This window comes from Mixophyes fleayi, chromosome 3 (genome assembly GCF_038048845.1).
Source record: "Mixophyes fleayi isolate aMixFle1 chromosome 3, aMixFle1.hap1, whole genome shotgun sequence".
Lineage (NCBI taxonomy): Eukaryota > Metazoa > Chordata > Amphibia > Anura > Limnodynastidae > Mixophyes > Mixophyes fleayi.
In genome coordinates this window covers 314,348,045-314,360,352 of record NC_134404.1, presented here as the reverse complement: position 1 = coordinate 314,360,352, position 12,308 = coordinate 314,348,045, and the positions used below count along the sequence as shown (strand labels likewise).

Here is a 12,308-nt window from a genome sequence, read left to right as displayed (position 1 = left end):
AAGTGAAGCAAATAACATTGCTTGTCTCGTTACAATGGCACCTGTCCAGAAGTGGGATATACTAGGCAGCAAGTGAACAGCCAATTCTTTAAATTGACGTGTTGGAAACAGGAGAAATGGGAAAGTGTAAGGATCTGAGGGACTTTGACAATGGACAAATTGTGATGGCTAGACGATTGGGTCAGAGCATCTCCAAAACAGCAGGTTTTGTGGTGCGTTGCCAGTATGCAGTTGTTAGTACCTACCAAAAATGGTCAAGGGAAGGACAACTGGTGAACCAGCAAGAGGGTCATGGGCATTCAAGGCTCATTGGTGTGTGGGGAGTGAATTCCCACAGAAGAGCTATCATACCAAATTACTGAAAAAGTTAATGCTGGCTATGATAAAGGTGTCAGAACCCACATTGCATCACAGCTTGCTGCATATGGTGCTGGGAAACCTTGGGTCCTGACTTTTATGTGGATGTTACTTTGACACACATCACCTACCTAAACATTGTGACAGATCACGTACTCTCCTTCATGGCAGCAGTATTGTCTAATGGCAGGGGCTGCTTCCAGCAGGATAATGCACCCTGCCACACTTCGAAAATTATTCAGGAATGGTTTATGAACATGATGAGTTCAAGGTTTTCACTTGGATTCCAAATTCCCCAGATATCGTTCTGATTGAGCATCTGTGGGATGTGCTGGAAAAACAAGTCCAAGCCATGGAGGCCCCACCTCTCAACTTACTGTCTTGGTGCCAGATACCACAGAACACCTTCTGAGGTCTTCTGAAGTCCATGCCTCAAAGGGTCTGAGCTGTTTTGGCAATACAAGGGGGGCCTACAACACAATATTAGACAGTCGATTTTAATGCTGTAGCTGATCGGGAGTTGTGTGTATATCTATATCTATCTGTGTACCCACACACCAATCAGTTACAGCCGTAAAACCACCTAATATTGTGAATTCTGTTCCGTCTGACACAGCTGTATATAACCCACTAGGATGGACCTCCCCTGTGTGACGAAACGAGTTTGAGAACACCTTAACCAGACCTTCGTTTCTCACAATATGTGGATTGTGACATTTACTTTTTATATCCCTGGTTTTGTTCCCCCAACTCACCAGAGTTCAATTGCAGTGTCTAAGCAGACATTATAGTTCATTGTAAAGATGTAGTTTATTGTATACTGTAGTGAAGGTGCTATTCATTGCTCTTAAAGTGAAGCCAGGTGGGTTATGTGAAAGGATCAGGTTCCAGGATACAAGTGAGGGGGGAAGACCAATTAGTATCCATTGTTCCTCCACAGGACTGGTCCAGTTTGTCTGCAACCCAGTAGGGAAGCTACTGTGGAAGCACAGCTCAAATCCACTCCCTCCTCCAACCCCCTGATCCAACACCCACAAATGTTTAAAGAGGGAGAGAGCACTGTGGAAATTTGACCCTGGATATAAGGAGCCACTCCGGGCAGGTGTTCTCCGATTTGATTCATGGAAGGTGCAAGATCTGGTGTCGAGTTGCTGTTCTCTACCAGTGAGCCACATCTCCAGATCCATGGGTCTTCAAGTGAGGACAGCCAGGTGACGAACTCCTTAAGCTAGTGGGGTAAGGGACAGATGTATGTCAAATACATGCTATAACAGTGTTGGCTAACCTGTGACACTCCAGGTGTTATGAAACTACAAGTCCCAGCATGCTTTGCCAATATATAGCAGCTTATTGCTGGAAGTGTATGCTGGGACTTGTAGTTTCACAACACCTGGAGTGTCACAGGTTAGCCAACACTGTGCTATGACATGATAGCTTAGAATCTGACTTTTTTTTTTCTTTTTTTGGTGGTTTCATAAATATAACCCTTAGGTATTGAGATACCTTAAACTGATCTGGAATGGTGATAAAACCATAATATATGGGGAAAAAATAAAAATGTGTGTGTCGGGGATTTAATGGCATCAAACATGTTAGCAAGTATTTTGGCTTTCTGCATTTGAAATATTAGAGATTTGAAACTATATTAAGTGGCTCAAATAAATACTGCAGCCATGTGGCAGTAACAGACAGTGCATCTCTCATGGGTAGAAATATACAATTGTCACAATGACTGGCTATTCGTATGTATCACTGTGTATGTTGTAGCCTAGAGAAAGCTCACATTCCTACCTGTATGTGCCCTCTGCCACCTCCCAGGAACAGCACAAGGTTTCCCCTTTTGAAATGCTGGGCAAGGTTGAAAAGATTAATCAGCCCAGAATGTGTCCCTATAGGGATATTTTTTATGCATTTTCCATGGGTTAAGCTTTTTACCAATATAAACCCCAATGTACTGTCCGTTTCCTCAAGTAGGAGATATACATCATGCTATGTTCTAATAACTCACCTTTAAGATTTTAGAATGGTGGGGATGGCACTATTGCCTCTTAGCCGACTGCTTTTTAATATGTTTATTTATGTGAAAAAAAACTAAGAAAAAACGCATTCAATTATTCTTGACCGAGCTGTATAGTCACTGAAAGTTGAAACAAATCGATATATTTCAACCTCTATAACAAATACCCAATTGCTTTTGGAAAGCAAAAAAACAGTTCTGCAATAAATGTAAACAAGTTAAGGTCTACAAGCTTTATTGATACTTGTTTTTTTGTGTTTTTTTGTTGTTTTTAACATATCACAATGCATTCCAAAGACTTGCTTCAGCACATTCCCGCAGCCGTGAAACACTTCACATTTTTGCAACAAGTTCGACTTTTCACTCAAACAGATTTGCAGCATTTATAGTACTCGGTCCACAGAAATTTCAAGTGACTGTAAATGTGTTTGTGCAAAAATAAACAACTGAGCAATAAGGTGTCATTCCTAAACTGGTATACATTATTGGTTGTCCTTCAGACACTATTGTTTTCTAGAAGTAGGTTTGCTTTACGTATATGTGCTATCAAGCTAGCAGTTAGAATGTCATTTCTTCTAAAAAATAAAAAAACAAAAACTGAAAAGCACTGTGGGAGCGACTGAAAGAGCTAGGCTCTCCGAAAACACTATGGATATTGGCAATTAAAAGATTAAAATCACGAGCTACCATCATACCGAGCAGAAGCCATGTTGTCTCTAGGTATGATCACGAGGGGTTTGTGTTCTGTAGCCGGCTCAGTGCTGGAGGGGCGGATAATGCAGAGCGCTATGCATTGGACGCCCAATCTACACTGAAGTAGTTCATAACTGTTTATACACAGTGCAAGAGCTGGTTAACAATATGCCCATGAAAGCGCAGTAAGACTACCTCTGAAGCACAATATACAGCATGCTATTAACAAATAAAGTTCTGTATTAAACGGTGCTTCACACAGGAGAAACAGAAAAAGAGAGTTTCAAACCCATACATAGCAGCTTACAATACTTAGAATGAAACACATGGCAGAAAAAACAGTTTCTTCCTTAAACACTGCATTGCAAAATAATGTAGAGATCTGGGAGATTGCACTGCAATGTCAAGGCCGGTCTTCCCCTGACCCACCCCATGTAATCCGAATACACAGCGCTCAAATTCAGAGGCTCCTATTGGTATTTGCGGCAAACGTTTTTGTTTCTTAGTAGCAGTTATTCAGCTTTGCGTTTCAGTCCGGGGATTTTAGAGGCGATCCTGTAGAAAGAAGAGAATAGTGCAGATTAATGACTGCTGCAAATTATTATTTACCACAGAGATGGAGAACCGGATTAAGCAAAGTGTGACTCTTGTACAACTACAAGTACCAGCATGCACTGTCAGGCAGGGAAACATGCTGGTACTTGTAGTAGTAGGAAAGCCACAGGCCCGCTTTAAAGTCATCCACATAACTTTATTGCTTTTGTCTGAAACACAACATGACGAATGTTCTAATAGAGAGGAAGTCACGTTTCTTACACACTTCTGTCTATTCTGGTTTTTGTGCTTCCTCTCTACAGCACATACTGCAATGGTTTATGAGATCAGGTGTTATCTAGAACACTATGAACATCAAACTTTCTGCAACTGCAAATTAAATAAAACACAATTTACTCCTTAACATTTGAGTAATATTAATGCAACTAGCACCTTAGGACTCTTCCTAGTCTGACTTTTCCCATCACAATGGTCTTCTATGTGTCCAGGGCAGAACAGGTCGCAAAACACAAACACACGAAAACCGCTCTCGCTGCCATCACTAAATATCTTTATTATGAGAGCCCTCTGACTAATCTCCATCAGATCAGTCTCATGCAGAAAGCACAAGACAAGATCTGGCAAGGACCAGGGATGACTGTATATACGGTAACATGATCGTAGTACATAGGCTACAGGTAATATTGGGACACTATTTGTCTGCACATGGTAGGTAGTGTAAATTGAGACCAGTAATGTACATAGAGTTTACCAGCACTTGTACCAGGAACACAGCAGTCACACATCCTGCCATAGAAGCAGACTAAATCATACAGGGTGAGATTACGTAAGTAATTAAGGGGAGACCTAAATGTGGGTGTCTGGGCTCAGTTTCTTAGTGATCAGGAAAGACAATAATATACTTCCCACAGTAAGCTATAGAAACCTATTGGAAAAGCATACATCAAAGGCTGGAGGATCGATACAGCAGTAGACAGAAACTTACAAGTCTGTTGTGTTTTTAACATTCTTGTTTATGAGTCCTAAGTAGTGATCAACTTGAGTCTGCAACGGAAAATAAATAAAATTCAGAATATTTAGTTATTCCATACATGTCAACTCCCCCTGGACCCATCAAAAGCTCTGCACAAAGCTTCCCCCAATCAGTCTAACCACAGGTTATAGTTGCCAACAATAGCAGTTTCATACATGTAGAAGGTATATGCGCTTACCTGATGTCTTTCATAAACTACTGGAATACTGAACAAGGATATCAGTGCTGAAACACAAAGATTGAGTTGCTGAATTAAATCACAGTTCTTTCCACAGCACTAAACATGTTTTATAGATGTAGCCAATAACAGAACTGGTTACATTGACATAAAGAACCAATCTAATTACAGTTTTACATAAAGTAGCAGAACATTCGTGTCATTCCAGCTCAGATCGTGGTGTTGCTTCTCTGCACTGACCGTCTCCATTCATTGCATTTGTTAAAACTATGTGGAGACCATACAGTAATATCACTGTACAGCTGTACCAATACACATTGTGCAATGCTACCAACTGATCAACTATTTCAGAGACTATAATCTGCCTTGTCATGAATATAATATTTTAAACATGAACTATGGCCATTAAAACAGAACAAGTTACATTAAAAGCTAGTAACCTAAAATGAGAATGCTTCAGTCATATTTAAATATTGTTTAAATCAGACTGAGCCATGATTTTATCCAACAATGTAAAACTTGGATTTATCTGTATAAATATGCTTACACTGCTAGCAGGCCATACAGGACTCTTATGCTGCCCACATGCCTTTTAAAAACAAAGATCGCTTTGTAGTAAATCAAGTCACCCAACCAGCACATCATACAAGTGGGTCATCGGGAGACAGGGAAACATTGTTTGACTAGAAATTCTCTTATTTGGTCTGTACATAAACCAACTGTATATGTATAACCTGATCAAAGCGGAAACAGATTTGGTTGTTTGGCACAGTGGGAAGGGGTCACTTGAAAAGCTAATTAGGTAGATTTGTGAATGCTTATAGATCAATGAGTTTATAATTAAAGTCTCACTATAGAAAGGTCAACTATCATTAATGTATTTGTCATTTAGCCAAACCTTGCAGCCCTGTCAATCATCACTGCACTGAGGTATAATCGTATACATATTCTGTCTTTCCTGAAGCATTTCATCAGAACATGGATATAACTAGTCAGAAAGACCAGGTGTATGTGGTCAGGATACAGAAAGGACACAGCCATACTCACCCAGGATCAGTAAGGTCAGACCATTGAACAAGGCACCAATATAGGTGAACACCCACATCAACACTGCAAACTGAAAACATCACATTAGTTTTGTCTCCAACATACACAACGTGTGTCACATGAAAGCTCTAGGGTGGTGTCACAGGGCCTCTTACGGATTACACCTAATTATCATATCAGCGGGTAAAGTGCAGCACTTGTCTGGCAGATTATAATGGCCCTTCGTGCTCAGGGTGCTGAAATCAAATATATCACAATTGCAGAGCGTTTTATTCAGGGCTTTGGACTCTAGTCAGAAACCAGCTGCCAGTGCTTTGAGTCATTGGAAACGTTCTTGTGACAGAGTTTTGCTTAATGTTAATAATTTCAACTTTATGTGAGTAAATGCAGCACTTTAAACAGAGTAAAGAGCGCCGTATGACACCGTCCTTTAAGCAACAATCTCAGAGCAGCGTTTCATCTTTTCTAGCAAAGAAAATGGTAAGAACACATTCTTGTCAGCAGTTGGCGAGATGGACTAAGATACAGTATAGTCACCATACATAACGTTAGTTACTTAGGGACAGTCCCCTAGATGAAAGTAAACATGAATACAAGCAGTATAAGTGTACATAGTTTTTCCCTTAATATGGAGCAACCGGCTAGTTGGATAAATCACCAAACAGCAACAAGAATTTGTTAGCCCCTTTCTGGTTTTTAGAACCTGCTGGATCACGAGTTCCAGATAAGGCTTCCCATACCTGTATATACAACTTTAGGTCATTTCTTCAATTATCTGCAAGTCAATTCTTTATGTGAGCCTGTCACCTATACACAGTGAGTGCTGCCATTTTGTGGGTGGGACCAATATTCAGCCTAATGATTCACCAGGAACTAATGACAACACTGACATAAATATCAGTGACATCACTGGGACGTGAGACACTAACAGGTTCTATTCTCCAATGTGTGTCCAGCTCACTAAATGTCTGACTGCGATGTGTAGGCAACAAGGCCACTTTACAGATCATATTTCAATCTGAAACCCTGCACTAGTCTAAAGGGGTTGTTACTGTCAAATCAGACATTTAATATGTACAGGACAATGTTGGACTACTGGGTGTATCTGGTACATCTACCTTACAAGTAACAGCCTGTGCAATATATCCCAGACACCAGAAACAGGAGGTTTCAGCAAGTGTCTCAGTTACTTCACACATCTGTGTAAAAGAGGAAACACAGAAGCAAACGCTTCAAGGTTCCCTTTTCTGGTATTACAGGTCACCCTTATCCTGATAACGCACTAAAAATGAAGTTAAAGGACAATTTAAAGCAGCAGATTAATATAACATGTAAAGTCTAATATGCCTGGGCCATAATTCTCAGACCACTGATCACTAACACCATTGTACTTCTTTCACTTTCCATGAATACGTGGCATCAGCTCTACTCCTGTATCAGGATAGGAGACCCCCACCCCCCCCAAATCGCTCCTCGTTTAGAGCTTTCCTTGGTGCCACCACTTCACAACTTCAACACAAGGTACAGCTACTAAAAAAAACACAAAACAAAAAAAACCCCCACACACCACAACCCCAATGCCAGCAGTAGGGCCGCAACGCGAGGACAGACACTAGTAAATCACACATAATAAACCACCAGTGGGTGTGAAACCCTAGTGTGGGCTAGACACGACACCTGATGCTAAGGGTAGCTCCTACAAGATAAAGCTGCACTACTTCCTAAAGCTGAGATATTTGCTGGACTGGGTCACAGGTTACAGTGCTGCCTCTGGGAAGGTGATAGCAGCTGTTTGTCAGCGGCTACTTCTTACAGTCTCACTAGTTACTGTCAGCCAGCGGAGTCTATAACTCTATACACACACAGATAAGACAAACACCCACATTGATCCTTGTGTGGAGACTTTGTGCTTTGCCTTTATGATACAGGCACAATATATAAGAGGCCACAAACTTGTCTATCAATGACTTTCCTGTTGCTGATAAGCCCAGAAATGTAGTGACCTTTAAATTAAACCTGAGACCATCATTTAAGAACACTTGACAGTCTGCTAAGTCACTTCCATAGAAATGCACAGGCCACCAGTGCATTAAGTTACATATGCACAGCTAGGAATAGGCACTGCAGTCTGGAGACTGTCCACATGCCAACGTGTCTTCATGTTACAGGTCAGCCTGCCCACAGCACTGCCCCTGTGCTCTCTACATGACACGCTTACATTTGGGGTTTGCAATGGCCATATATAACAGTCCTGTTACCCTTATTGGTTTCCCACGGGAACTCATTTACATCTGAGTACAAACACATTAACTTTATAGCACTGGAATGACACACACTGCTGAATTACAGGGCTATGTTAAGTGGAAGCACTGCTGTCATCATCAGCTATTTATATGTCTTGTTAAAAGACAGTGGGGGACATTCACACAAACTGAAGAACACAGATTAAGCTCTTGCCCGTTGGACTGGTTGCTAGAGGTAACAAACTTCTTCATCCGCATCTCTATATAGCTGCAGCATGCAAATAAATGACAACTGAGCTTCAGAAATGTTGAGTGCTCTTCACAATTAACATATCTAAAATGTAATTTCCTCTATATGATGAAGGATTTGACTGTTGTGAAAATTCACTAGTTTAAGAGGGATCTTATAAGTTGCACATACAAAAAGGAAACCCCACCAGGTTCCTCTATGGAGTCTCCTTTCACTGTCATAACTGTACGGGGGCTTTAGAGGAGACAGCTGGGCTACAAGAGATTCTGTGCGCCTGCAATCACGTTCGTATGTGACAGCTGGGGCCTATGGACCTGCTACACGGGATGCCGCTGACCATCAGAAGTGACAGCAACACACTAACCACTGTTACCAGTGACGAGGGACACATTTAACCAGTCTAACAAAGAGGACAGCAGTCAATTATGTACCCTGTACCCAAGGTATGGGATCCCTTACCTAGAAACCCACTGTACCCAAAGTTTTGGGATCCCTTACCTAGAAACCCACTGTACCCAAGGTATGGGATCCCTTACCTAGAAACCCACTGTATCCAGGGTTCTGAAAACTAAATAAAAAAATTGGCTTTTAATAAGGTCATACAGATAAGACGGTTTCTTCTAGTCTATATTGACTGAACTTCTAAACAATAAGACAGTGACTGGGAACTGAATACAATATAAAGACAATATGAACAGGTACAAGAAGGGGTGAATTGTGTAAACCACATGGTGGTAATATGCCATTCAAAAGACATGGGGCGAAAGGGAAGAAAGCAAACTGGGCATTAAACAATTTAATAAGAAAAGCGTGGTAGGGATCGCATGGGGAAAGAATGCACCAAGTCACAAAAACAAGCAGCTGTTTCCAAGCATTCTGGATAATACTGTAACTGTAAATCACATGTAATTGTGACCCATAATCACTACACACAAGGTTTTCCTTTCGGATTTGTGAAACCTACCTTCAGAGAATCAACCAGATCCTCCACCAGGAACAGGCGCCTCAGCTCCTTAATAGTGCAGTTAATGTGTCCCAGGGCGACATTGCAATACTTCTGGACAAGCTCTTCAGACACAGCCACATTGGACTCTAAACAGCATCTGGAAGGAAAAGCAGAGGATGAGGGCAGAGAATGGTTTCATCCCAACAGGTTGTTACATTTATTTCTTTAGCCAGAATGAGGCTGTTCTGCTTCTCAGCGACATCTGATCAAACATTTATTTATTCACACACAATGTGTAGGCGACATTCACAATTCTTCATTTTAATTGCAATTCAGAAATGTGTTCAACCCTGGTCAGGTTTATTCTCCCACTGTCATGCCCCCTTTTTATTTTGTGTTTCTTATCAATCTTTGTTTCAATGTGCACATCTTAAAGACCCATACACTAAATACTGAATAAAGACTGAGGAAGAACGATTTAGATTCTTCTATTTTCTCGCTGTTGACAGAAATCACCGATTCCTATGAAGAGCGGTCACAGGTATCTTACTCCGCAGAGGTGCACTCGTCAGGTGACCACTCAGTGCGCTCTTTGGCTGTAATCACCTGTCACACAGGACCGCCTCCAAGTGAACAAGCATTCATGTCACTCTCTAATTATCACATTCTCTGTGTTGCTGGTCACACAGAAGTCAGGCAGATCTCCACCCACTGATATCTATACACCCTGTCACAATCATTTAGGCAGCAGAAGTTTTAAGTGCTGACGTTTCTGGTCCTAGATTTTTCCAGCTGTGAATTACTAAATGGTAACAATATTGTTGATATATTCTAAGTATTGGGGGATGTATTTTCTAGTCGCCATGGTCACTGTAGCTTGGGCATCCTTAGCAAATGATTATTACATACCAGGCAAAAGCAATGGTGAGAAGAGAAGTGCATTCACGCACTGTTAGTAACACCACATCCTCTGCACTGATTAAAGCATACCTCACAATAGTCCTAATTTAGATGAGAGTCCTCATCTGAAGGCTTTGTTCAGCCCTACTAATCAGGATGCCTTTGTCCCGCGGATGGGAGGTGAAGAGCGTTTGGGGCAGCCATCGCCACTTGACCACGTCACATCATGACGTGGCCACAACTCCTGTCCCAATGCCGGACTCGCAAACGTTGGGAGGTATGGATTAGACAGCCATTCTAGCTGGTGGATGACAACCTAGGTAAAAGGTGGGCATTTTACAGTGTAGTGTGCATGAGCCCTTAAGGGAGCTTTTAATTAAATATGTGAAAAACCCTCTCAAGTCCTGGCTCTGCAATTAATCTCCCGGGTGAATCTATATATAAAGGGGGACTATGCAATACAATATTATAAGCTTTTCCCCCACACCAGCTAGCCCGCGCTGTAAGGTTTGTTACCAAAAATAAATCTGTCCTCTGTAAACCGAGACCTCCAAGGAACTCCGTGATCGCTCTACAAATGTTCTGTGCAAGAGCAGAAGAAATGAACTCCCCTCGCAGCCACTATACAAACCTTCCTGTGATATAGGTCTATGGTCCAGGAACTGAACAGAAGGTATAGCCCCCTTCAGTCTGCTAAATATTTGCAGCTTACTGTACTACAATCTGTAGTACAAAGATAGTGAGGTGGTAATGCAAGAAATAAACTAATGGGAAAGATATTTTAGGCACGAGGTCTGATGATGGGTCAGCAGTAGGGAAGACATTCCTGCTCTGGTGACCTTGAGAAATTACATAAGCTCCCACTAAACTGAGCAGTATGCAGAGTATGTCTGCATAAGGAGAATTTGCTGGAGATAAACCATGGTGCAACTAAAATAAGGGCATCAATGGGAGTCTGCAGTGTCAGGTTCTACACTGTAAGCTACGAGGACAACGTTATGCAATGTGTACTATGCAGACAAGATAAAGTCCGTTTATATAATGGGATAAGTCACTCCCAGTAATCACATTGCTATTACAAGTCACAAATGAGCTAGTGACCATAAAAAAATCTCAGAGCCAACTTCTAACATCCATAATAAACTACAGTAGGCGATTATCCTCTATAATACACATTTCCCTGAAGTGATGACACCAGAACCAGTTCGAGAGATTTATAACTTTATGTACATACAGTAACACCACACATGTATTAAAAGTAATCCAAATACTTTGGTAATGAATGGATTTTATTCCAGTCTAGCAAAGGGGAAATGTAAGTGTGAAAATAAAACAGCATAGTATAATAGAGAGTCAACCATACAGCTCTATCCACAGCAATATTGCAGCATGATAAGCTAACAAGTCCAATAACCACTCAATCAGGTCATTATTGGGCATAGTAGACTGACTGATCTGACTGCACTGATGACCATACACCCTGTAAACGCAGGTGGAAGTTGTCTATTGACAGTCCCCAGTGACACATGTAGGCAGACTTATTAAATGACAAGCTGGTCCTGCTGCTCTGCCAAGACCTTGACCCGACTGTTTGGACTGAAGAGCAGGACCAGCTTGAAACTAAAGTTTTATAGATAAATAGTTCTCAAAGTACTCACAGCAAACATTGGCCACGAAGTGAGATAATGGCAACTGACCAGATATCACGGCGTGTGCCAAGTTTAGACCTATGCACAATAATCTGATCAAAATAAACACAAATATGAGGTCTCTTGGTAGATTATGTCTACACCCAACAGCACTAACATACCCCAGCGACTCATGACGACTGTATCATGTGTAGCCGGTGTATGGGTAGGAGCTCCTCCAATTAGAAGCTTTTGTGAAATGTGCAGCCATTAGTTCTTGCTATGACTCCTTGTGGTATTGCCACACCAAAAACTAAATGTAATATTGTTGCACAATTCATCATAAACTCCGCCTATTCTCTGTGCAATGTTCCATCGCTAGATTGTAACAGTTGTTGCTGGAAGTTAAATTCATAAAATCCTAGGAGAATACTAGGATTTCACCATTAACAGTCTAATCC

The 12,308-nt window shown here is 41.3% G+C and overlaps 1 protein-coding gene across 6 annotated transcripts in view; it reads right to left on the bottom strand.

Moving 5' to 3' along the window:
• Nucleotides 1–2,592: 2,592 nt before the first annotated feature.
• The window catches only part of RTN4 (reticulon 4), a 44,586-nt gene continuing 34,870 nt past the window's right edge, over nt 2,593–12,308 (bottom strand). For all 6 annotated transcript variants that reach the window (XM_075204039.1, XM_075204040.1, XM_075204041.1 and 3 more), the window contains 5 exons: nt 9,338–9,476; nt 5,881–5,950; nt 4,834–4,880; nt 4,608–4,666; nt 2,593–3,622 (listed from right to left, as the gene is read on the bottom strand). In XM_075204039.1, the coding sequence (XP_075060140.1) occupies nt 3,580–3,622; nt 4,608–4,666; nt 4,834–4,880; nt 5,881–5,950; nt 9,338–9,476 (358 nt within the window). In that variant the 3' untranslated portion in view covers nt 2,593–3,579. The remainder of the gene's footprint in view (nt 3,623–4,607; nt 4,667–4,833; nt 4,881–5,880; nt 5,951–9,337; nt 9,477–12,308) is intronic.